The sequence below is a fragment of the Felis catus genome, chromosome F1 (genome assembly GCF_018350175.1).
Source record: "Felis catus isolate Fca126 chromosome F1, F.catus_Fca126_mat1.0, whole genome shotgun sequence".
Taxonomy (NCBI): domain Eukaryota; kingdom Metazoa; phylum Chordata; class Mammalia; order Carnivora; family Felidae; genus Felis; species Felis catus.
Genome location: NC_058384.1, coordinates 30,589,076 through 30,617,045, shown reverse-complemented (window position 1 = coordinate 30,617,045; position 27,970 = coordinate 30,589,076). Strand labels below are relative to the sequence as shown.

The 27,970-nt window shown below is 36.4% G+C and overlaps 1 protein-coding gene and 1 pseudogene across 1 annotated transcript in view; one reads left to right on the top strand and one right to left on the bottom strand.

The window, feature by feature from the left end:
- Positions 1–27,945, bottom strand: part of NSL1 (NSL1 component of MIS12 kinetochore complex) — a 35,315-nt gene extending 7,370 nt beyond the window's left edge. The window contains exons 1-4 of the mRNA XM_003999316.6: positions 27,712–27,945; positions 24,204–24,279; positions 20,356–20,486; positions 18,732–18,786 (exon numbers count right to left, since the gene is read on the bottom strand). Coding sequence (XP_003999365.1) covers positions 18,732–18,786; positions 20,356–20,486; positions 24,204–24,279; positions 27,712–27,945 — 496 coding nt within the window. The remainder of the gene's footprint in view (positions 1–18,731; positions 18,787–20,355; positions 20,487–24,203; positions 24,280–27,711) is intronic.
- On the top strand, positions 19,263–19,358 carry LOC111558438 (annotated as a pseudogene).
- Positions 27,946–27,970: the final 25 nt, after the last annotated feature.

Genomic DNA, 27,970 nt, shown 5'->3' with positions numbered 1-27,970 from the left:
TCTGTTTTCCTTTACTGTACATGTTAACAAACAGAGAAAGAGTATCTGAAGAAATACGATGATGTAATGATGTAAGTCAGAATAGTGGTTACCTCTCATGGCTAGGGATTACTGACTAGAAAGGAAGATAAGAAAACTTTTTTGGGTACTGGAACTGCTATATAGTACAGACTGCCCATAAAGTCAGGAAGCAGAATAAGTATGTATTAGTTTCAGATAATACACTATCTTTTTCTTTAAACTCAAATACCTTTTCAGGTAAAATACTTCTAAATTTAAGACAATGGGTCCAATTGTTAATACGTGAAAACTACAATAAATAGACTATTTTCCTTGTTTTTAGACTTTTTGGCCACTTTCAATTGTGCTTACTGTATACATGAAAACATAATGGACACCTTATTTGAAAATATAAGTAACATACTGTTTAAAAATAAGTTTGTCCTGGGGCACCTGGGTGTCTCAGCTGGTTGAACGTCCCACTTTTGATTTCAGCTCAGGTCACGATCAGCTCAGGTCATTGGATTGAGCCCCATGTTGGGCTCTGTGCTAAGCGTAAAGCCTGCTTAAGATTCTCTCTCTCTCTCTCTCTCTCTCTCTCTCTCTCTCTCTCTCTCTCTTTCTAAAAAAAAAAAAAGTTTGTCTCATGTTTCCTAACTATACAGACACTCAGTATATCTAGATTGAGGAGGCAGTTACATGTGTTTATGTGTATGTGTGTATATAGATTCATCAAGCTGTGCACTGTATGTTATACCTCAACATACACACACACACACACACACACACACACACACACACACACACACTAATGAACAGAGTATTTTTTAACATTTACTCTTGAAACCCATCTTACTTTTATTTATAGGATATGGTAATTAATATTATTCTTCATTGTTACTGCATGATTTACAAAATAATCTATTACCCAAGGGATTCCTAATTTTTGTATAAACATGTGCCTCTTTGAAAAAAACTGTCTATAAGCCTACACTGATGGACACAATAGCTGTTCTCCATCTGTAACACAAGCAATGACAATGTAAAAGTCGCCAAGAGTAGTTTAAGTGTAAAATGGAGTTAGGTCAGAGACTTGGATAATTATAAACAGATTTTCACACATGAATTTCTGGTGGAATAATCTGAAGTTGTGCTGGACATATAAGACATTTAGTATTCCTGGCTCCTGACTATAGAATGCCAGCTGTACCCTCCCCATTACTGTGGTAACCAAAAACTTCCCCCACTTTTCAAAACTGCCTCTAGGGGGCAGTACTGCCACCAGTGAGAACCAGTGTTCTAACTTAATTTTTAGAACTTCCTTGGAAACATCATTCTCTTAACCTTGGACTCCCTAAGTGTTGAACACAATGCCTGACATGTAGAGCAGGTGCTCAGTACGTATGATGGAACAAGACTATGATAAGAGTGCGCTGTGGAGGCAAAAGAGGGGTGAGGTCAATCCAACAGGAAAACTGAAAGGAGAGTAGAAGTTTCAGAGGTGCTCTAAGAGTTGCCTTAAAAAAGGATCTGGTGCTGGATGGCTGGGGTAAGTGGGAATAGGAGGTGGATGGTAGAGGATGTGCTACACCAAAACAAGGGAATAAATCAAGAAAGAAGAAAACACAGGAACCAGGAAACAGGATTCAAAACAGAAGTACAGGAAATTCCTAGGATGATGAGAAAGGGACAAATGCGACCAAAGTTTTGCAGCAGGCCTAGAGAGCAACCAGTCCTGCTTAGAATAGGAAGACAAAAGCCTCCCAGAGGAATATCTCCAAGAAAAAGGAAAAGGTTTTAAAATGGATTTGATGGATAACCTAAAGTGTTTACCACATTGAGAGGAATTTTACAGTTCTACTGAAGTGTTTGGGAAAGAATTAGTGATAGACACAACAGCAAACAAAGCAAACAGAAAAATAAAGCCATTATCATTCTGAAGGAGGATGGGAAGCTGTTCAAGAAAGAAATATACTCATAGTAATGATTACCTGACTCATACTGAAGAACACTTATATAGTCATAACAATATAAATACTAAATATTACTGATTTCTTGACAAAAGTGAGAGATTAAAAGTGAAGCTGATGACTGTAGATTATTCTTTGAGAAACTTGGCTATGAAAAGGAAATAGGAGCACAGAGAAGAGAAACCCAATGGCATAGTAACTGTCTACTTAATCCCAACAGCCCATTCCTGTAGTAGTGTGGGGTGGCATCCATTAACAATCAATCTCGTGTATTACCATTAGTAACCCTGTGAGGCAAGCAGGTTTCATCAGCCTCCTTTTATAGATAAGAAAACAGAGCTGTGAGAACTGAGAAATGATCTAGAATAGAACTAGAACCCACATTTCCTAGAATTCAAAGCACATGCTCTTTTATGTTCTATATGTAACTTTCCAAAATAACCATTTTGTCTGGAATTGTACTATACTCATAAGAATATAACAAATGGTCAAAAATTAGTTCTAACATATTAAAAATCTCTTGAAATAAAAATAAATTATGTCTGGTAAAAACTAAAAATAGAACAATTCTAGAGTTAACTCTGCTTTAACTATTAACATTATAGTACCTTCTTTTTTTTTTTAAGTGAATTAAATTCCTTTCATTGAAAATTAAGGAACATCAATAATTTTAGGAAAAAAACCAAGCACACAAAGATTTTAAAAAGCACTATAAGAGGGGAGAAAACAAACACACAATTAAAAATGATCACTAACATTTGTGAATATGTTGCCTATAAACGCATCAAAATAGCATTTTCCAACATTAATATCTGCTTAGAAAATTTCAAAATATATAAAACTTTCACTCCCTCACTCAAGACTTTTAAATCAATTTTTCACTTCTCACTAGTAAGAGCATGTATGTACCCCTGTTACACAAACATCTGACTTAAGAATATATCACATGCAGAGAGCTGGCACCTGCCATGTAGGAGACTGGGGATGGCCTTCTCTCCATAGCTTTCATGGGAACATCTTTGTGACACCACTTCCCTCTCACTGCAAAGGTGTTTAGGGATCCAAACCGTTCCCCCCAAATCCTATTTAAACATCTGTAGTGGAACTAATGTACATCTGAAATGTGATTTTCCTAATATTTTTCAACATTAATGTGTAGTATTTCAGCTACATTGCAGGAAAAAAAATGGTCTTTAAAGGGTAGCCTAGAAACTTACCCATTTATAAAAATACCACTTGCGAACTTTTTCAGGGGGGAAAATGTATTTCAAATTCCAAAGCTCAGATTAAATAAGAACTTCTGAAACATAACCATTTGAAAGCGGGTTACTACCTGTAAATATTCTGGCAGTGGCTTAAGCAAGCCGGCATTATTAGGGAAGAAGAGGAACTATGTCTAAGTCTTCTACTTGTAGGATCAGCAAAAGAACTGGAAGTATCAAGTCTACTATAGGGAAACTTAAAATAGCTCCTTGTCATCACTATATGTTTAGTGAAGGACAGGGGGAAGAAGGCAGTCTTTTCAATTAACATCAAAGAACTTAAAAAAAAAAAAAAAAGACAATATAGAAGCAATTATTAGTTTTACTAATAGGATCACAAAAGGTTATAACTGACAAATGGTAACTCATAGGTAGACAACTAATCAGAGGATTGCTGCAAGGATATTAAAAAAAAAAAGTTTGCTCTTAAAAATGTGGAAGTTAGGCACCCTTGAGGACATTGCCTTCCCTAGTCACTTGCCTTCTAAAACATAGGGAAATGAAAAAGTGGAAATGAAAGATTGGGTAATCAACCTAGTTTTGCTTTCAGGTCACTGCACTGACTAAACTGGGAAACATGAACATCTAAAAGCCTGCACAAATTCAGACATCCAGCAAAAACGCATTAACTGAGATCTTCCTTTCTATTTTCAATGCATTTTATGTGCACAAATGAGCAAGCATGCATACCAAAGGATATCCCTTTCTAAAGGGATAACCAAAGGCATGAATGAGAACCATGAATTGAAAAGTAGCACCCCTGCTGAAAACGAAACAAAAAACTAGCAGTGATTTATGACGTTCTAGAAGATAACCCTTTGCTACAACTTGAACATAACTGTTGAACACACCTTCTGGGTAGCAGACACATATTCCTCTGTACCCACTCTCACCTGCTCCTCACTAGCATCTTTAGTACTGAAGAGATGTCTCTCTCTTAAGGTACCATATATTTTCACACTCCTAGCCTGTGTTTGCTGGCCTGGGCCAAGTCTCTAACATTCTCCTGTAATGTTCTTCCTCTCTATTCCCCCCACTCTAGCCATAGTGGTCTTTTATTCCATAAATACTCAAGATCAGTCTTGACTTAGGAACCTTGTTCTAGCTCTTCCCTGATTGAAAAGCTCTTCCTCTTGATTGTCATAAGACAAATTCCTTCTTGTTACTTCCTCAGAAAGTGTTTCTCAACGTAAACACATCACCCTCTCACTGATTACTTGTTTACTTTTGTATTTATTTGTACTTTTCTCCTCCCACTTGAACATAAGCTCCATAGAGCAGGGACCTTGCTTGTGTTGCTCACCATTATCTCCTCCACAGTGAAAACAGTTCTGGCATATGGTAGACCTTCAATAAATATATTGAATACATGGATGAATAACAGTCGCTTAGTATTTATTGAGCATGGTGCTATACACTGGCCACGTAGAATGCAAACACAAAGTAAAAAAGCTCATGGAACTTTCACTTTTGTGAGACCATAAACAAGAAAATTCACAAATGTAAACAAGTGCTATTAAGGAAATAAACAAGTATTATGATGGAGTACTGGGAAAAGGCTATTGTCATTAGGGTGGTTAGGAAAGATCTCTCTGAGGAGGTACCGTTTAAAAGAGTAAGAAAAAAAAAAGAAGATGCCACCTTTAGAAGCACCAAGAAAAAGCATGTGTGAAAGTGAGGCACTTTCAAAGAACTGAAAGGTGGACCATAGGTCTACAGCAAAAAGGAAAGTGGGGGCCAGATCACATAAGGGAATGTTAAGAAGTTTGAAATGTATTTTATATATGTACATATATGTATACATATTTGATTTAAAAAAAATTTTTTTAGATTTTATTTTATTTTTGAGAGAGAGACAGAGTGTGAGCAAGGGAGGGCAGAGTGATGGAGACAGAATCTGAAGTAGGCTCCAGGTTCCAAGCTGTCCAGCCTGACGTGAGGCTTGAACCCATATGAACATTAAGATCATGACCTGAGCCAAAGTTGGACGCTTACCCAATTGAGCCACCCAGGCACCCCCATGTATTTTTTTAATTGGAAGATTTTAGAATTTTCAGCAGAGGAATGAAAGCTCTGTGTTTTTAAGAGTAGACTTCTGGGGGCGCCTGGGTGGCGCAGTCGGTTGGGCGTCCGACTTCAGCCAGGTCACGGTCTCGCGGTCCGTGAGTTCCAGCCCCGCGTCGGGCTCTGGGCTGATGGCTCAGAGCCTGGAGCCTGTTTCCGTTTCTGTGTCTCCCTCTCTCTGCCCCTCGCCTGTTCATGCTCTGTCTCTCTCTGTCCCAAAAATAAATAAACGTTGAAAAAAAAAATTAAAAAAAAAAAAAAAAAAAAAAGAGTAGACTTCTGGTCAAGTTGTTCTTGGAAATTCACAAAACTCCCCAGCTTTGTCCAAAATATCATGGGATAAATACAGAAAATTAAAAAGACATATCCCAAAGCATATACAAAACAAACATTTCTATGAACCAAAAAAAGTAGAAGAGAAAAAGCTGTAAGTCAGGCCAAAGTTGCAGACCCACCAGTAGGCAGACAGTAGGTAGGCAGTAGGTAACTAGGAATTTGCTTCCTGTAACATAAAAGGGGCCCAAAGTGCTCCAGAGGAGCAGGAAATGGGAAGAGTCAACTTTGCAGTATGAAACCACAGGTTGAGATACTGAGTTTTCCTACCCTGAAAAAGACCTGCCATTAACCACAGTCAGGAGCTGAGGCATACACTAGAAGTGATGGGAGGCAGATAATATTTCAAAGCCTGGGCCTGGACCAAGCTGCCTGCTGACTTAGTGACTAGATTCAGTATCTCCTAAAGTACACTGGAACAGGGGCCCCATGCTGCCAACGCAAGATCGGCTTTTGCCTGAGACTGTTCAGGAGCAGATGAAAGGCAACCACACAACTACCAGACAGGAAGGGGGGGGGGGGGGGCGGGGAAGCAGTGACAATATGAAAATAAGCACATAAATAATCTTAATGAAAGAGTGTTTGCAAACCAAAATTCCAAAATACATGAAAAAATCAACAACCATGAATGACAGCCAATATAACTAATTTGAAGGTGAGAAATTTACTGCAGAGGGCATAAAAATAGAGCAATCTGAAAACAATTTTAAAAGTTTAGGATCCTCTCATAGCTAAAGGAAATCATAATAGACATGACAGCAGAAAAATAAATTATCAAATAAAAATGAGAATAATACCAAAATAGAAGAAATGATAAAGAAGCAAAGTTCAAAGATTAGGTTAAAGATTTTCTAGAAGATAGGAGTCTTCTGAATAAAAGTATACTTGGAACTGTGAGTGGAAGATGGGAGGAAAGAGGAAGCAAACAAAACAAAAAATCCCACCCCCCTGAAATATATATATTTAAATAAAATTATGTGTGTGTGTACAAAGAAATTATGAATAAAATACATAGAGTTGAACTATTTATTACGCTGTTGAGTGAAAAAAAAAGTCATAGAATGTATTACATAATACTTACATTAAAAAAATAACTCGGGGGGCACCTGGATGGCTCAGTCGGTTGGGCGGCCAACTTCGGCTCAGGTCATGATCTCACAGTCCGTGAGTTTGAGCCCTGCGTTGGGCTCTGTGCTGACAGCTCAGAGCCTGGAGCCTGCTTCAGATTCTGTGTCTCCCTCTCTCTGACCCTCCCCCGTTCATGCTCTGTCTCTCTCTGTCTCAAAAATAAATAAACGTTAAAAAAAAAAATTAAAAAAATAAAAAAAAACTCAGGGTACCTGGGTGGCTCAGTCAGTTAAGCGTCTGACTTTGGCTCAGATCATGATCTCACATTTGTGAGTTCGAGCCCCGTGTCCGGTTCTGTGCTGACAGCTCAGAGCCTGGAGCCTGCTTTGGATTCTGTGTCTCCTTCTCTCTCTACCCCTCCCCTACTTGTGCTCTGTCTCTGTCTCTCAAAAATAAATAAATGTTAAAAAAAATTAAAAATAAATAAATAATAACTCAAACCTCCCTGTGCCTGTCTGCCCATATACAAATACACTGATAAAGATCTAATGGGGGACCTGGATGGCTCAGTCGGTTAAGCATCTGACTCTTGATTTCAGCTCAGGTCATGGTCTCATGGTTATAAGATCAAGCCCCATGTCCGGCTCTACACTGGGTGTGGAGCCTGCTTAAGATTCTCACTCTCCCTCTCCTTCTGCCCCTGCCCGGCTCACACTTCACAGAGGTATATACTTTCTCTCTCTCAAGCCCCACCCCCCACAAAAACAAACAAAAAACAAATAAACTGATAAAGATCTAAAATCAGACATATCAAACTGTTAAAGTAGTTGTTTATTTGAAGGTGTGTGGGATCAGACAGACTTGGAAGGACTTTCATTTACTACTATATATACACTATTATTTTAAATTTCATATTAAACTTACTTTCACTAATTATAAAACTAATTAGCACAAAAACTAATTACAAAAATATAATTTAAAATACTAACAAAGATTTATGGCAGTTGAATTGGAAGACTTCCACCATATACTTAAGAGAGTAAATTGCACATAATTTGAATACACGAATCAATTTTCTGTAAAATATATTATGCCCCAAATGTCCAGTGCATATATACTCCTGTATGATTCTATGAGTAGAGAAAAATGGATAAAAGAATTCGCACCAAGTTAACAGTGTATATCTGAGAGGAGGCCAAAAACAAAAAGTAAAAAATAGAATGCTATCCTTATTTTTAAGTGTATGACATGATATATATACACGTATACATAATTTTATGTATGTATATACATATATACACACATATATGTGTATATGTACATACACATATATATACATACATATATACCAAACACATATATGTGTATATACATACATACACATACATAATATTATATATTTATTTCACAAATACTTCTTGAGCATAAAATGTCAGATAATGATCGTAGAGAGCTAGCTACGGATATAGTAGTAGACAAAACAAAGTCTTGGTTCACAGGGGGTTTATAAAACAGTGGGGGGAGAGATGAAGACAATAAAATAAACAGAAACTATAGTTAAGTGGTGAAAAAACAAAAGCAGGTTAAAGGGACAGAGTATGAGCAAGGGGGTCAGAAGGGGATGTGACATAAATTGTCAGGAAAGACCTCTCTGATGAAGTAATGCCTTGAACAGAGAGCTGACTGAGGTGAGTCAGGTAGGTGGTTTCAGATAGGAACCAGGGAACAGCCAGATAGGAACCAGTGCGAAAGACACAGGGCCAGTGTGTGGCACGTCCTTGGGGAAACAGCAAGAATGCTAGTGTGGCTGCAGCACAATAAGGAAAGGTGACAGTGAGAAGAGACCAAAGTCAGAGATGAAATCAGAGAATCAGCCATGGCCCAGGTCAGAGAGGATCTTATAGACCACGGAAGCAGGATGGGGAGTCACTACAGAGTGATAAGCAGGGGGTGACACGACCTGATTATGCTTTAAAAAGAATCCTTGGGATGCTGTGTGGAAAACTGGAATAAAAGGAAGGAAACCAGCGAGGAGACTATTGAAGTAATCCTGCTGAGAGAATATGGGTAAGAGAGGTAGTAATGGATTTGGTGCAAAGTGGCTGAATTTGTAATATGTTCTCAAGGTATGGGCAGAAAAATCTGCAGGTGGACTGAAGGTATGGGAGTCAAGCAATAATCATGTATGTTCATATAATGTGTTTCTTATCTTTTAACATTTTTAGAATGTGAATGTATTTTAAAATAATCAAGAGGGGCGCCTGGGTGGCTCAGTTGGTTAAAATAATCAAGAAAAAGCAATAAAGTCATTTTCAATGTTAAAAAAATAAGAAAAAATACACACCAAACAATACACTAGATAAATAAAAATAAACATCTAGACACATTGTGGTAAACTTGCAGAGCATTAAGAATACAGAGAAAATCTAAAAAGTCAGGAAAGAAAAAACAGACCATCTTTAAAAGAATGGCATTTAGGGGAGCCTGGGTGGCGCAGTCGGTTAAACGTCCGACTTCAGCCAGGTCACGATCTCGCGGTCCGTGGGTTCGAGCCCCGCGTCGGGCTCTGGGCTGATGGCTCGGAGCCTGGAGCCTGTTTCCGATTCTGTGTCTCCCCCTCTCTCTGCCCCTCCCCCGTTCATGCTCTGTCTCTCTCTGTCCCAAAAATAAATAAAACGTTAAAAAGAATGGCATTTAGAGTCTCAGGAGATTTCTCATCAACAATGAATGTCAGGCACCCAAATTGGAAAAGGAGAAATAAAACTATCACTATTTGCAGATGATATAATATTTTATATAGAAAATTCTAAAGAATCCACTAAAAAAATAATAGAATAAATGAGTTCCACAATGTTGCAATATACAAGATCAATAAATAAAAATCAATTCCACTCTTTTACAAAAGCAATGAACAAAGTGAAAATAAAAATTTTTTAAATTCCAACTACATTAGCATCAAAAGGATAAAATACTTGGGAATAAATGCAACAAAAGAAGTGCTAAAAACTAGAAAACTTTGTTGAAAAAAATCAAAGAAGACCTAAATAAATGGAAAGACATTTTTTGTTCATGGATTGGAAAACTTAATATTAAGATAGCCTTACACCCAGATTAATCTACAATTTCAACACAATCCCTATGCCAATGCCAGCTGGCTTCTTTGCAGAAATTGACAAACTGATTCTAAAATTCATATGGAAATTGAAGGGACCCAGGAGAGGCAAAAAATCTTGAAAAAGAACAAAGGAGAAAAAGAACAAAAGAATCAAAGTACACTCTGATTTCAAAACTTAACTGCAAAACTTTATTAAAACTTTAATAATCAAACAGCCTAAGGATATAGAGATCAATGAAACAGAACTGTAAATCCAGAAATAAACTTGCACATTACAGTTAACTGACTTCCAACAAAGTTGCCAATACCATTCAATTAGGTGAAAAAATAGCCTTTTCAACAAATGGTGCTGAAAACAGTTATACGTACATATACAAAAGAATGAAGTTGGACTCCCATCTCACACCATATACAAAAATTAACCCAAATGGATCAAAGACTTAAATGTAAGAGATAAAACTATAAAACTCTTAGAAGAATGCACAAGTATAAATCTTCACAACCATATATTAGGCCATGGTTCCTGAGATATGACATCAAAAGTGTAAGCAACCAAAAGAAAGAAAATAAATTTGACTTACCAAAATTTAAAACTTTTGTACTGCAAATAATACCATCAAAAAAGTGAAAGACAACCCAAAGAATAGGAGACAGTATTTGCAAATCATGTATCTGATAATGGACTAGTTTCCAGAATAATAAAGAACAATTACAACTCAACAATAAAAAGATAAATAACACAATTTAAAAATGGTCAAAGGATTTAAATAGACATTTCTCCAATGGAGATTAAAAAAATGGCCAAAAAGCACATGAAAAGATGCTCATCATTAAAAATCATCAGAGAAATGTGTATCAAAATCATAGTGAGATATCACTTTCTACCAATTAGGAAGGTTATAAACAAAAAGACAAACATAAGAAGATTTGGTGAGGATGCAGAAAAAATGGAACCCTCATATGCTCCTGGCAGAAATGTGAATGATACAGCTGCCTTGGAAAATAGTTCAGCAGTTCCTTAAAAAAGCTAAACAGAGTTATCGGCAACCCCATTCTTAGTTATATACACTCAAGACAGTATATATACACACAAAACTTGTACACAAATGTTCGTAGCAGCATTATTCACAACAGCCAAAAACAAACAAACAAACAAACAAACTAGAGACATGTCTCTATACTGGGGGTGCCTGGCTGGCTCAGTTAGTAGAGCATGCAACCCTTGATGCCATGAGTCAAGCCCCACATTGGGCATGGAGCTTATTAAAAAAAAAAAAAAAAAAAGAGTCTTGGGATGCCTGGGTGGCTCAGTCAGTTAAGTATCTGACTCTTGACCTTGGCTTAGGTCGTGATCTCATGGTTTGTGAGTTCAAGCCTTGCATCAAGCTTAGTGCAGAACCTGCTTGTGATTCTCTCCCTTTCTCTCTCCCCACCCCGTCTCCTCTCTCTCAAAATAAATAAACTTTTTAAAAAATCCCTACACTGATGAATGGATAAATAAAAATTATATACATGAAAGGGAATATTATTTGACAATAAAAAGAAATGAAGTAGTGATACATGCTACAACATGGATGGACTTTGAAAACACTATATTAATGGAAAGAAGCCATTCTTAAAGGACTACATATTGCATGATTCCATTTATATGAAATGTCCAAAACAGTCAAATCTATAGAGACAGGAAGAGATTGGTGACTACCTAGGGCCAGGGGAAAGAGATGAGAGATGGAGAGAATGGCTAGGGGTTTCTTTCTGAAGTGATAAAAATGTTTAAAAATTGATTTTGGTGGGAATGCAAGCTGGTGCAGCCACTCTGGAAAATAGTATGGAGGTTCCTCAAAAAACTAAAAATAGAGCTACCCTATGACCCAGCAATTGCAGTACTAGACATTTATCCAAGGGATACAGATGTGCTGTTTTGAAGGGATACATGCACCCCAATGTTTATAGCAGCACTATCAAAAATAGGCAAAGTATGAAAAGAGCCCAAATGTCCATCGATGGATGAATGGATAAAGAAGATGTGGTATATACATACAATGGAGTATTACTCAGCAACCAAAGAATGAAATCTTGCCATTTGCAACTACGTGGATGAAACTGCAGGGTATTATGCTAAGTGAAATTAGTCAGAGAAAAACAAAAATCATATGACTTCACTCATATGAGGACTTTCAGAGACAAAACAGATGAACATAAGGGAAGGGAAACAAAAATAATATAAAAACAGGGAGGGGGACAAAACAGAAGAGACTCATAAATCTGGAGAACAAACTGAGGGTTACTGGAGGGGTTGTGGGAGGGGGAGTGGGCTAAATGGGTTAAGGGGCTTCAAGGAATCTACTCCTGAAATCATTGTCACACTATATGCTAACTAATTTGGTTGTAAATTTAAAAAAATTAAAAATAAAATAAAAAAAATTGATTTTGGTGATGGTTGTATAACTTTTTTTTTTTTAATGTTTTTATTTATTTTTGAGACAGAGAGAGACAGAGCATGAGCAGGGGAGGGGCAGAGAGAGAGGGAGACACAGAATCTGAAGCAGGCTCCAGGCTCTGAGCTGTCAGCACAGAGCCCGACGCAGGGCTTGAACTCATGGACTGAGATCATGACCTGAGCTGAAGTCGGACACTTCACTGACTGAGCCACCCAGGCGCCCTGGTTGTATAACTCTTAAAGCCATCGAGCTGTACACTTTAAATGTAAATTGAGGGGTACCTGGTTGCCTCAGTCCATACAGCATGAGACTTGATTTTGGGGCTGTTAAGTTTGAGCCCCACACTGGGTGTAGAGCTTACTTAAAAATAAAATAATGGGTGTAAGTGATGAATCACTAAACTCTATACATGAAACTAATAATATACTGTATGTTAACTAACTGGAACTTAAATAAAAACTTGAAGAAAAAAATAAAATCTTTTTAAAAAATTAAATAAATAAATAAATAAATAAATAAATGTGTAAATGTGTAAGATATATAAATTATATCTCAATAAAGCCATCCAAAACATGAGTGCCAAAGATAAGGATGTAATATATTCCCTATGGTAAATGAAAGTAAGTACAATACAATTCAAGAGCTAGGATGAAATAAAAACTAAGAGAGTCAGGATGCCTGGGTGGCTCAGTTGGTTAAGGGTCCAACATCGGCTCAGCCCCGCATTGGGTTCACTACTGTCAGCACAGAGCCTGCTTTGGATCCTCTGTTCCCCTCTCTGCCCCTTCTCTGCATGCACACGCTCTCCCTCTCTCTGAAAAATAAACATTAAAAAAAAAACCCACAAAACTAAGAGAGTCTACCACCCTCAGACTTTTACTTAAATACCTAAAGAAGCACATCAGCAAGGATAGTGAACCTAGAAGGAAGGTCATGAGACTCAAGAAATAGTAATCACAGAATTTGGAAAACTTTGTTGAGAAATTTAATCCTTGAGTGCAGAAAAGTAGTAATGAGTAAACTGTTTTTTAATAAAAGAAAAACTAACATTCTAGGCACAAAGAAAAACACTGAGGAAGAGGTATGCTTATTCAGTGGGTAAAGTGTAATAAGGTCCTTGTCTTGCACAGAAGGGGACTTGAAATAATAAACAACTCCACACTATGTAAGATAATTTTAGAATTCTAGTGTGCTAAAATTTTATAGATAACACTAGAAGAAAAGAAACACAGCATATAGCTTCCAAACCAGAAAAAAAAAGAATAAAGAAAATTCTACCAACATGATAGAAGGCAAAAGAGAGAGAGAGAGAGAGAGAGAGAGAGAGAGAGAGAGAAAGTAGTCACAGAAAAAACCTATATTTGCAAACTAAAAAATACTCAGAGCTAGACATGTCAAGACTTGGAAATATGGCTAAAGCAGGACTTAGCAGCCTTCAATGTATTTATTGAAAAATAACTCTCCAACAAAGTGTTCAACTCAAGAAGCTATAAATTACAGAGAAAACTCAAGAAAGCAGGAAGACCATACTAAAGATAAGATCAGAACTCAAGGAACCAGAAAACTTAAAAAAAAAAAAAAAAAAAAAAAAAGACAGACTAAAAGCTGACTTTTGAAAAGACTGTAAAAACAAACAAAACCTAAAGCAAGATATTACGAAAAAAGAGAAAGCATAATCAATGTTAAGAAAGAAAATAATCATACACAGAGGAGATTTTTCAAATAGAAGCAGCTAGTATATACAATTTCACACCAACAGACTAAGCACATGGATGAAACAAATACTACGAAAATATTTTCCAAACAAGTATTACCACAATCAATTCAAGAAAAAAAAAACTGAAGAAATAAATAATCATTAAGTATATTAATGGTTAGAATACCTAGCCAATGGCTAAGTCAAATAGCACCCAACCACCCACTAGGCTCACAGTTTTATAGATGAATCTTATCAACTTTTCAAAGAGCAAATAACCTCTATGTTTACAAACTGTTTTATGAGGGCAGTGTAACCTTGATGACAACATTAGAAAAGGATAGCATGTTTTGTTTTTAAGTTAATTTACTTATTTTTGAGAGAGAGAGAGGATGTGAGGGCATGGCTGGGAGAGGGTCAGAGAGATAGAAAGTGAGAGAGAGAGTATCCCAAGCAGACTCCACACTGCGGAATCCAGAACCCAACTCAGGGCTCGAACTCACCAACCCTGAGATCATAACCTGAATCAAAATCCAGAGCCAGACGCTTAATGGACTGAGCCACCCAGGTGCCCCAGAATAGCATGTTTTAAACAGCACATGTTCATTTTGTGTGTGTGACTGCAGATGCAAATATACTAGAGGTAAGTATATTAAACAAAGTGTAAGTATAGAGTATATGTAAACTTAATTCCACAGTGTATGAAAGAAAAAATATATTACTAAATGGGGTTTTCCCTATAAATGCAAAGATAACCAACAGAAAAATCTGTCAATGTTTATTTACCATATTAACAGAGTTAGAGACAAAAGCATACGCTCTAAGGGCACAAGGGAACTTTATGAGTGGCAGAAAACGTTCTATATCTGAATTGTGGTAATAGTTACATAGTTGTATATATTTGTCAAAACTCAAACTGTATGCATAAAATTGATGTACTTTATTATATGTAAATTATCCTGCAATAAAGTTAGTTAACAAATATATGATCTCAGTTGGGGCAAAAAAGTATTCAATAAAATTATACACTTATTCATAATTTTAAAATATTATGACCACTATCACTGCTACTAGTCACCATTATACTGGAGATTCTAATCAATGTAATAAGACAAAAAAAGATGTGCAGGAAAAAGACAAAACTCATCATTACTTGCAAATGGTACGATTATCTACATTTTAAAAAATCTAATTGGAACTAGATAAACCATTAGAACTAATAAGAGTTCAACAATAAAAATCAATGGTGTTCTTAAACATTAGCAATATTCAATTATAATATGTAATCCCAAAATGTTACCAGTTATCAACTCTTGATTTCAGTTCAGGTCATGATCTCACGGTTCGTGAGTTTGAGCCCCATGTTGGGTTCTGTGAACTGAGCATGGAGCCTGCTTGGGATTCTCTCTCTCTCCGTCTCTCTCTCTCTCTCTCTCTCTCTCTCTCTCTCTGCCCCTCCCCTGCTTGCACACACACTCTCTAAAAAAAAAAAAAAGGGTCCAGAAAAGACCCCCAAATATATGGAAACTTAGCATATTAGAGTGTGACATTACAAAGCAGTGGAGAAAAGATGGGGTGGGGGGAACTATTATTCAATAAATGATGCTGGGACAACTGGCTATCAGAATTAGATTCCTTCCTAAAAAAAAAAATTCAGATGGATACAAGACCTAAACTTGATAATCGAAACAATAAATATCAAAGGACCTTTATGTCACTTGGGTAGAGGAATTCTTAAAAGACACTCAAAGAACAAATTAAGGGGAAAAACCTGGTAAATCTGATTACATTAAAATTTACATATAATGTCATTATAAATAAAGTTGAAAGACAAGCCAAAAATTGAGAGCAAGTATTTACAGTGTTTATAACCAAACAATCCAGAATATGTGTACATGTGTATGGATATGTGTCTGTATGTATGACTCTTAGAAGTGAATAAGAAAAGCTCAAAAAACTCAACAGAAAAATGGGCAAAGAATATAAATAGAGGCAACTCACAGAAGAAACTGTAGGAAACATAAGAAAGTATACTCAACCTTTACTACTGAATGCCTATCAAATTGGCAAAAAAAAAAATTTAAATATGTGTATATGTATGTGTATATATGTATATATCAGATATACAAATATACATATACATATGATACATATACATATATATACACACACATATAGAAAGCTTTACAGTAACAATTATTAGCAAAATATGGGCAAGAATATGTACAATGTCAAGAGGGGAAAAGTTACAGAATATGATCAGTATGATATAATTTATATAAAAATTTAAAAACAAATGCCACATATTATTTATGGTTACGCATCCATAAAGTAAAAGCATAAAAATACAGATAGGAAAGAGCCACTCAGCTTGAAGATAGCGATTACTTCTAAAGTAAGAGGAAGGCAGGATAGGATGATGAGGGAGTAAAGAGAACATTTCAACTATATCCATAGCTTTTAGTTTCTAAAAAGGTCTGAAACAAATTTGGCAAAAATGTGAACAGCCCTTAAACATGGGTGGTAGCAACAAAGATATTCGTTATGTTATATTCCATATTTTCTATATGTTCGAAATATTTCAAGAATTTTAAAAAAATCAACTCTTCCCAGGGTATTTGGGTGGCTCAGTCAGTTAAGGGTCCGACTGTCAAGTTTGGCTCAGGTCATATCTCTTAGTTTGTGAGTTTGAGCCCTGCATCAGGCTCTGTACTGACAGCACAGAGTCTGCTTGGGATTTTCCCCTTCTCTCCCTTTCTCTGCCCTTCCCCTGCTCACATTCTCTCTCTCAAAATAAATAAACTTTAAAAAAAAGTAAGCTTTCAAATAAATTTAGTATCATTTAATACTCTAACAAAAAGAAAAAAACTTTCAAGAAGTTCCCATAAAAGTTTTCCCATGCAGCTTACTCAGACTTTTAGGTTCTATACAAATTTATGCTTTCTATTTTCCTCCTAAGCCATTTTAATTAATTTTGCATGATTTTACCAGTTTGATGTATTATAAGCTACACAGTATCATAAGGTATGCCACTATAAATGATAGGATTTATAACAAGGTTATTATTACATCATATTTCTTTACAAACTTGTACTTATGTATTTTAGTTCTATATTATAGAACTCCTCATCTCTTGTGATTGATAATACAACCTCAGTAAGTAGGCAGAACAATGCTATAATATAGGCAGAACAATGCTATAATATTTAGTGACAGAGCTGGAATTAACACCTAAAGCATCAGGCTCCAAATGTAGAACTCACCATAAAGAAACTGAGGTTAAAGAAATCAAGGGACTTGCCCCAAAATATACAGTTAATAAAACTGTAAGTTAATTTTGCTATGCTTAAAGAACTTATGCTATTCTAAGTTTATAAACATTATGAAAATGTAGAATGACAAAAATCTCAAAATTTATCCAAAACACAGATTCTAATTATTCCTCTGCTTAATTCTGAAGTCAGAATCATATGATACAGAGGATATTTTCCACTAGTACTACATAACTGGAATGGTAGGCATAAAATCACATAGACCTTCAAAAGATCATTTAAGTAAATTTGTTTTCCCTCTTAAGATAAAAGGTTACAAATTTCTTCAGAGAAAAATTAAGTATATCTAAAAAGTAATACTTGGGGGGCTCAGTCAGTAGAACATGTGACTCCTGATCTTGGGGTCCTAAGTTTGAGCCCCATGTTAAGCACAGAGTTTACATTAAAAAAAAAAAAAAAAGTAATACTTGGGTAATTATGATACCACAAGTATCAATTATTATTTTTACGTTGTTCAAAACAAGCATATGTCAACCACTGCATTTTGGCAACTTACCCTTTTTAGTGAGCCATGACAATTAAGCATTAGGTCCCAGGTTAATTTTTATTTGTCAAACACAGTGAATGCTATGATTTTAACAAACTTCAGAGTATCTTTACACTTGTACATCCCCTTCTTGGTTTATCTCCTTGGCTTTAGGAGGTTTAGGAGTGGTAGGGGACATGTTAGAAAGTAGTGCACAATTTGACAAAGATTAACTACTCAAAGCCGTAAGTATAAATAGCCCATACAAATAAATCAAGGTCTTAACTGTTTTTCTAATAGTTCAGAAATGGTACTTCTGAGTGCCAAAGGAAAATACCAAAAGGTCTCTTAGGAAAATCTTTTCAAATTTTTAAATGTAAGAATAGAGCATTTAAAAAAATATATAGATCCACATTTTTAGCAATGCAAATTCTATTGCTAAATTTACATAAATTTGTATCAATTTTATTTCTCTGTGTTTTAAAGGATGCATCTAAATGGAAACAGAGTTGAGTTCAAAGGTATATCAAGTATGCATATCTCTTAAGTTCAACATTATATTCTTATTGGATTTTGTTTTGTAAATGATGAGAAACCAATGATGGTTATCACCATGGGAAGTGACACTACGAAACTTTAATAGTATAACTTTAGCTGTAATTCAAAGAATGGATAGTATAGTAGCAGCTAGAAATGGGAGGGTATTACAATAGAAGTTAGAGATTGAAAAGGTTTTATAATAGTCTAGGTCAAGGGAGAGCTTTACACAAATTCAGACACAAATTCAGATACTCCTGGAGATCCTGAGTCAGTATGTTTGGAGCAAGTTCTCATAATCTTAGGTGAAGAGCTAAACACAGATGACTGGTAGTGAGAGCATCAAAGGGAAGATACCCTTCACGCTGACACCTTTAAAAGAGTATCAGGGACTCATAAAAATTACAAGCGATGCTTCACTTGTACCACAAATGAACACTGACTCACCTGGATCAGGGTCATATTTTAGGTCCAATGGATGTACAACAGGGTGGTACTGCTTCTAAACACAATATAAATTAAACAGATTTAATCGTTTAATCCTTCATATAAACATTTCCTTCAGCTAATGTAAGCACATATACTATTAGTCAGTAGAATCTTTCTTTTTTTTGGAGGGGGGTGAGATGCTGAAATCTGCTGGAGAGGCGCAAAGTTCATAGTCTGAATCACAAACTAAGTCTTTTATAGTAGCGCCACCTACTGCGTACACTAAGAAATAGCACCATTAAAAACGCTGAAGAAAAGCGAACAAGCAAATTAAAGGCACGGAGACTGGATTTGGGATTTAAAGGACAAGGTAGTCTCCAAAATTACGGACAGACTGTTTTTCAAAAGTTCCTTTTAAGGCGTCTGGGACTCAGAGCTCCAATGTCCACAGCAACTCTGTTTCATGTTACCATGTCAGCACACTAAAGCCTACACACCTTTTGATACGCTGGGACTGCTAAGAGCGGAAGTACGGAAACAGGACCCACCTGCTGGCTTCGGCAGCACATATACTAAAACTGGAACAATACAGAAAACTAGCACGGCCCTTGCACAAGGATGACACGGAACAGGATCCACAATTCAGCAAAAAGAAAAAGGAAAATGTTCCGCCTTACTCCTGTCCAAAGCCAGCAGGAGACAAAAATGTTTTCTAAAAGAGCTGTCTTTGGTATCCTTACCCCATCCATCCATTTTTCATCAGTTTTTAAACTTCCATTTCACCCAGGCCTGCTAACTTTCTCTCTTGTATGCAATACTGATTACTAGGTTTCTTTCCAGGAAAGAAGAGGGTAGTAGTAGGGAGAGAGAAAGTAAATACATTTTGAATGTTTTCCCTAGGAAACACTAAAAAGCAGTGGGGGGGAATGGAGTAGGGTATTTCTTTGAGAACTGTTATGGCAGAAAATAAATGAAAAATTCTGCTTATATCTTTTCTCATGGAATAATGACTAAAAGTTTTAGGTAAAGTAACCATCTTTACTGTCTAAAACAATTCCTGACAAAAAAAGCAACAAGAAGATTTATACGTGAAAGTATGCTAATTTCAAAAATTAATGACAAACAGTATAACATAATCTAAAGCAACACGTATTTCTCACTCCAGAGGCAATGGCATTCCCAGCAAACCTACCCTCGTCCCATCATGACTTTTGGAGCAAAACAAATTACACACAATTCATAAAGCAAATTTTGGTGTTATGAACAGGTACTCAACCTTCATCATCAGTTTAACTAAAGGGTCTTCCAAAATATATAAACATACACAAATAATATGCAAACACAAACGACACACAGAAAGAAAAGGCTTAAAAGATAAATTTATTTTGCCTTCTTGGTCTCAGAATTGTAAAGTCATTGTCAGTCTTTCATCTTCAAATTCTATTTTAAAATCAGCTGTGTTTAAAATCTAGTATGACTTAGAATAGGAAAAAATCTTACAAGAGACAAACAGTAGTAATTGAGGAAGAAAAGGCAAAGAAAACAAAATGTCATTTATGCCACATAGATCTTATACTTTAATTTTTTTATTATAATAAAAATAGTACACAAAATTTACTCTCTCAAAGATAAATCATCTTACCAGAATTTCTTGTTTTGCTTTTATGGTTTTGATGACACATTCAAGGATCTTTCTGGGATACTGCTTACGTTTTGTGGCTATATCTACTATGATTTCATCAAACTGATCTTCAAGTACTTTGATATCAGAATCTATTTCAAGAGAAAAAATATTAAAAATTTTCTTAAAATACATTGGTTATATTCTATATAGTAATGTAATACAGATAAGCTAAATTTAGAAAACAAAAAATAATTAAGAAAAACAAATACGGTAAGTTAATGTATGACCCCACTTTGGTGATTAATTCATTTACTCGTTGAAAAATCAATTACTGAGCACCTATGGGAAGCTAGGCCTAAATCAGAAAAATACAAAGATGAATATAACGTGATCCCTGCTCTCTAAGGGATCACAGTTCACTGGAAGAAACAGGAAACTACAAAACAACTTGATAAATTCAACAGAGGTATGAACAAAATGCTATTCAGACACAGAACAATGGAACACTAACTCTCCTTGGGGAATTTAAGACTTTAAACAGAAAGTAACATTTGAGCTGAGCCTTGAAATCTAAATGTAAATCCATTAGATTAAAAAAAATGTAGGAAAAAAATGCAGAGAGAAGCATTTTAGTCAGAGGAAACTGTATTTGCAAGATCATAAGAGTTTTGGGGAAACTGTTCTAAAAGTTCTAAATGGCTGCAGGATAAAGCATAAGGAAAGAAGGATGATATAATTACAAAAGAACTAGACTGTAAAGGGCATTTAATGTCACAGTTTCTAACATGTTTTGAGTTTACTGTGTGCTGCACCAAAGCTGTGACAGTAGCACAGAGTTGGTAAATCTGAAATAGACACAACTGGATAAATAGTAAGAAAAAGTAAGAGACACAGTGACTTTAGAATTTCTTTGATTTAGCTAAAACTATGTTATCCATTGCTTTCCTGTTTTAAAATAGTGACTCTCAAACTTCAGCAGAATGAAAAATCACATGGGGACCTTGTCAGGAGTACAGAAATTTTGATTCAACAAAGGCCTCTGAAACGGAGCCCCAAAATTAGACACCCCGGATGAAATGAATGCAGATGGTACATCAACCTTATTTTGAAAATCATCTTAAAGAATAAGTAGTTAAAAATACTAAAGAGCTAGGCCATTGGCTTAACTGGCCTCACAGCACATGCGTTCTGCTGTATCAAAGTCTATGCTGGAAATGTATCTATTTTATTGAGTAGAAGCTTCCTTAAGAAGTCTGAAATAGTAATATACATATTTTTGGAAACATTTCCAAACATTGTTGATATATATCAGCACATATATACATACTGGGTAAAGATTAATGACCTATATCAGGTATCTCTCATTCATGTGACAAATACTCATTAAGTCCAACTAAATTACTTCTTTTGAGAGTATTATGAGAAAATCAGCCATTGCTTACTTTGAATACTGACTTAAGTGGGCAGCCCTCCCTAAATTTTAATTTATCCATTTAAAAAGTTCAATCATTAGCCTGAAATAATAATGTACTATTTCACAATTTAAAAAAAGTCCCCCAGCTAAATCTTTTATGTAGGAGGAAAGTGGTTTCTCAGCGCCACCTAATGATAAAGCTACAAAACTGAAACGTATAAACAATTTGAGGAGGGAGGATTTTGTCACCCAATGTAACAAGTATTTACTAGGTACCTACTATGTGCCAAGCTAAGTGTTGGAAATATAGTGATAAGAAAAATAAATATAGCCCCTGCTCTCAAGGAACTTACACTTTAATTCTTAAATGTACCTGGTCAAACCTAAAATCAAGTCCTTTCAGGGTAGTTACAGAGGAAAGGAGAAGGTTGATTTCACTTGTATATTCATTCATTCTTTCATTTCTCCACTCATTTCTAAAATGATCCCCGTGAACAAAACAGACAAAAAAACCCTCTCCTTTGTGAAATTTACTTACTGCTTCTGTGTATTAGATCAGATACAAATCCTTTTAATTCTATCTGCTGAATATCCCTTGAACCCTTTTCTCTCCTTTCCTACTTAGGGCAAGTCTTCACCATCTTTTACTGTACTACTGTAATAACTTCCCTAAGATCACCCTGCCTTGAATTTCTCTCTTCTCCAATCCAACCCCTACACAGCAGGCAGGTAGCTTTCTAAAACACAAAGCTTTTCATGTAAATTCTACTTTAAAAATCTCCACTGGTTTTCCATTTCCTACAGGATAAAATGCAAATTTCTCAGCAAACTCTCAGGGCTCTTTGTGATATGGCCCAAATTTATCTATCTGGCCACATCTGCCATTAGTTTCCCCAATTCATTTTTGGTATTTTCCAAACATATCACTCCTTTGTGCCTTTGCGTATGCTGTTTTCTTTGCTTCAAATGTCCTTCCTCCTTTTCATCTAGCATGCTGTCATTTATTAAATGCATTTAATTTAATAACAATCCACTCTGTTAGGTCTTCTCCCCCTTCCCAAATAGTATAGTAATTCTTCGTCCATTTCCTTCCATTAACAATGAATTCCTAAATGGTAAGGACGAGGTAGTCTCATCTACGTCCTAGAATTTGGTATAATGCCTGGTGTTATCAAGTGCCCATGAAAGAAGGTAAAATTGTAGTATTCTCAACTATTTCCCCTCACAGTTATAAGGAGGAAAAGGAACAAAGAATAACCATACTCAGCTAGGCTGCCAATTTATTAGAAAATACATATCTTAATCTATAAATTGATGAATCATATTGCTAAAGGCAGCCTGGAGCAAACAATAAAGCAACTCCAAAGTGACTTCACAGAACAAGAGTCAGATAAAGATACAGTAAAGGCTGTGTAGTTTGAAAATTCTCTTAGGTGATTGTGATACACCCCCCTCTCCCCTACTAACTGGCAATCACTCTGATATTTGGGAAATCTAATGTTACTGCTTTTACCATTTTAACATATAAACCAGAAAGTGAACATCGGTGACTCTGAAGAGATAACTATAATAATCCCAAGGATTAGACATGAAATTTTCTGGGCAAAGTATTATCTTAACGTTGAGAAGAAAAATTATAACCACAGAGGTTACTTGATGGGCTTGCGATCAGCTCAAGAGTATAACTGGATCAAGTGATATCAAGCAGTGATACCAAGTTATGCTGGTCAGCATCTCTAACATCACTATGGGGAAAGACAAGACACTCTGACCCTCTTGTCAGGGTAGTCCTTCTCTCAGACACTGTTGGAAAATTCTGCCTCTCTTCCCACATAGATCATTCCTTTTCTACTAATTTTGTCCTTCCTACACTGACCACTTTCTATTAAAACTTTGATTTCTTCAGATACGTCAAAATCATTAGTTAGGACAATCAAATCTTCTTTGAAGAAAATAATCTCTCTTTAAGGAGGTTTCTCCATATATTTACCTCATACTTTACATGGTACTCTTATAATTTAACTTCATACTTCTAAGGGTACTTCACTATCTACTCTAAGGATCGCCTGTGAAACTACAACTTGATTTATAAGGTATTAATCACAGAAATTCTCTGGGCCTGGTTTTTGTTTTTGTTTTTGTTTTTTTTTGGTCTGGAGATAGTTGTACAGTATTTTCCAGTAAACTACTAACAAGGGTACTTTCAAAGATTAATCAGATTCTTGTTGAGAATGCCAGACAGCATATATATAGAATCAAGGTACCTACTGTATTGTTTGCTTCAGATTTATGGCTTCCATAGTCTTTTAGATTCATTTCCTTCCCCCATCCCCCTAGTGAAGGAAATTTTTTAAATGGGACACTGAAAATGGGGATTAAAATTAGCATCTGAAATAGAGTTAGCTACAAAAATAACTCAGAAATGACACAAGGAAGAAGTTAATACACATACCCATAAAACTATCTGAAGCTTCCTGCCATGCTTGGCCATTAATGCTGACATTCTCTTGCACAGCTGATTCAAAGGTCTGAAATAAATTCACAATACTCAAGTCACTAAAAATAACTTTAAATATTGAATTAAAACATTTTTCAAAATAAGAATTTCAGATTTGTAAATAATATCAAGAAAAGTAGATTAGCTTATTAGTATATTCTTTTCAATTAAGTACTATTCCATCAGTCATTGATTCTTTCTACATTTTAACTCTGATTTAGAGTCAGCTGAATCTCAAAGGTATGAGCACTACCTACATATGCTGCTAAATGAGCGTCGGTGTTAACAACAGGGAAGAAATGCTTAAAAGATAGTGAAATTAATTTCTACTTCATAAAGGACTCTATTTTTTAGAGATGTACACTGAGATATACAGAGATGAAATGGCATGAGATCTGGAGTTTGCTTTAAATTAGGAAGTGTAGAGGCACCTGGGCGGCCAGTTGGTTGAGCATCTGACTTTGGCTAGGGTCAAGATCTCACAATTGGTGAGTTAGAGCCCCATGTCAGGCTCTCTGCTGTCAGCACACAGCCTGCTTTGGATCCTCTGTCCCCCTCTTTCCCTATCCCTCTCGTGCTTGCACACGTGCTCGTTCTCTCAAAATAAATAAACATTTAAAAACAAATATACAAAAATAAAATAAAATAGGAAGTGTAGGGGCACCTGGGTGGCTCAGTCAGTTGACTCTTGATTTCCACTCAGGTCATGATCTTGCAGTTTGTGAGTTTGAGCCCATCGGGCTCCTTGCTGACCGTGCAGAGCCTGCTTGGATTCTCTCTCAGCCCCTGCTGATATGTCCCTCTCAAAATAAATAAACTTAAAAGACAATTTTTTTTAAATAATAAAAAGTAAAATAAAATAGGAAGTGTAATGGGGCACCTGGCTGGCTCATGTAACTATAGAGCATGTGACTCCTGATCTCAGGGTTGTTGAGTTCCAGCCCCACTTTGGGTGTGGAAACTACTTAAAAAATAAATAAATAAAATAGGAAGTGTAACAAGATTTTGGTAACTGTTAAATTTGGTGATGGATACAAGGGTGTCCACTGTACTAGTCTGTTTTTTGTAAGGTTAAAAATGTGTACATTAAAAAATAAAGGACTAAAGGAATTTGATAGTATCATTAAAATTTTAAATGCACACTCCCTATTACCTAACAATTTCACTTCTAGCAAAGTATCCTAAAGAACTATTCCCAAAAAACATAAAAAATGCATTAGAAATATTTATGAAAGCACTATTTGAAATTGTGAAACATTGAGGGGAAAATAAAATCTAAATCACAATTTGGAAAATGGTTAAATATACTATATCCATATCATGCAACACTTAAAAAGAATGAAGTATATCTCTAAAAACCATTGCCAAATAATAAAGACATATTTGATAGAAAAAAAAAAAAGCTAACCTGCTACATTAGCATGACACTATTAACGTAAAAAACAAAAAACTAAAACAACAAAGAGAGAGAGAGAGATGTAAAACCATAAAAAGGTATAGACGGGGTGCCTGGGTGGCTCAGTCAGTTAAGTGTCTGCCTCCTGATTTGGGGCCAGATTATGATTCCACCATTGTGAGATCCAGACCCTAAAGAGCTCTGTGCCCAAAGTGTGGAGCCTGCTGGGATTCTCTCTCTCCCTCTCTCAAAAGTAAACAAATATTAACAAAAAAAGTGAGGGGGGGGGGCAGTATAGAAGGATTACACCCTCTAGGCCTTCCATAATAGTAAGTTACTTCCAGGAAGGAAGGGGGCTAGGGGAGAGGAATTCAGACTTTTGTTTTATGCCTTTGTTACTATGAGAATGTATTTTACACATTTTGTATGAGTAAAAATAAGCATAAATCAAATAATGACTGATAATTATGGGTCAAATACACTTTAAAGATTTTATAAATTAAAATCCTTACTTTATACATGGTCATTCAAAGATTATCTCAGAACACAAACTGTAATACATTTCATTGCAAAATCATATCAATCTAATCTTTTTTTTAAGTTTATTTGAGAGAGAGAGTGTAAGCGAGGGAGGGACAGAGAGAGGGAGAAAGAGAATCCCAAGCAGGGTCTGCATTGTCAGCACAGGGCCTGGTGCGGTGTTCGAACTTGCAAGCCCTGAAATTGTGACAGGAGCAGAAATCAAGTGTCAGAAGCTTGACTGACAGCTACCTGGTTGCCCCAATCCAATTTTTTTTCCGAATTTCCATTACTACATTATGTGGTTTTAGCTAAAGAGATATGTCAGCATACTTAAGCCTCTGCCTTTTACCTGCTCTTAATATAAAACACAATAAATTCCTTGGTAGTTTAAGTCTTCAAATCTTTATCTTCTAATTCACTTAATCATCCGTTAAATAAGGTATGATAGGTTAAGCCAAGCTCCTTTTTTTCTGTAAAGTAAATGTTCTAAGTACATTAGCACTTCCTAGAAAGGGACACATTCTAAGATCATTATGCAGTGAAACAGTCTTTCCCCAAAAACTACTAAAAAGGTCCCGAGGTATGTCTCTATTATCATTCCCTTGCTTGCAAGAAGGTAGTAGCAGAACTACTCTACACAAAACTGGAACACAGAATCACTACCCAGGCACTGTTCCTTCCTTCTTCCATTTAACCTTTTTTTTTTTTTAATTGTTTGCACTGTGATCATTCACAGTGTGAATGAGTTTTTGAACTTTTTCCCCCCCAACAGATAGACTGTGTGCTTCCTGAAGACAGGTGGTATCTATCCCTCAATCTGTTGTGTCTTCCCCCCCCCCCCCCAAAAAAGCTTCTTCAGGGCTTTGCAAAATATGAGAAAGGAAGGGGAAATGTTTTGAGGGCCACTGAAGTTTATAATCAAGACCCCTTCCTTATCTACTTTAGACTTACAGAGAAAATGTTTTCGCGGACTTTACATGAAGTTCTGAAACGGAAATGGAAAGACCTAGTTTAGTGACTGACTGATTTCCAGGATTACCCTTTCCAGGAGTCTATGTCTGCACTGTCCAATAGGGGAGCCATCTGCCACTTTGTGGTTATTGAGGCCTTAAAATGTGGCTAGTCCGAAAGGAGATGAGCTTTAAATGTAAGACACCAGATTTGGAAAGTTTAGTACTACCAAAAGAATATGAAATTTCTCGTTCATTTTCTATTATGACAAGTTAAAACGGTATCTTGGATACAGATAGAGCGCGCTAAATGAAACATATCATTAAAGTTAATTTCACCTATTTTTTTCTTCCTTTAATTTCAAGTTACATACATAGCTCCTTGTATTTTTCTACTGGACAGCGCCGGCCTTAAGCGATTAACGATACCCGGCTGACACTAGCATCTATCTCGTCCCCTTGCGTTTCTCGGGCCGCTTCTACGCGAGCGGGCGGCACCGCTAACTTTGCGAAGCCCGGCGTAGGCCCCTTCTGAGCCCTCAGACGGTGCGGGTTAAGGGGATGATAAGACAAGAGATGGCTACTGGGCCCGTACCCACTGCACATCTCGCAGCGCAGGCTCCCGAATCTCCTCTGGCAGCGCGTCCCCCAGCTTTTCCACAACGCGGCCGCACAGTTCTAGCATTTCCGTCACGGCCCGCTTCGAGGTGCAGCGCACCCGGAAGTCCTCTCGGGAGGTGGCGGCGACCGAAGCCCCGTCGTCCGCCCCGGCCACTGTCTCCACGTCCCTCGGAGGGGAAGGGACCACCAACACAGACGCCCGCGCCATTTCTCCTGTTTGAATCGCGGGCGGG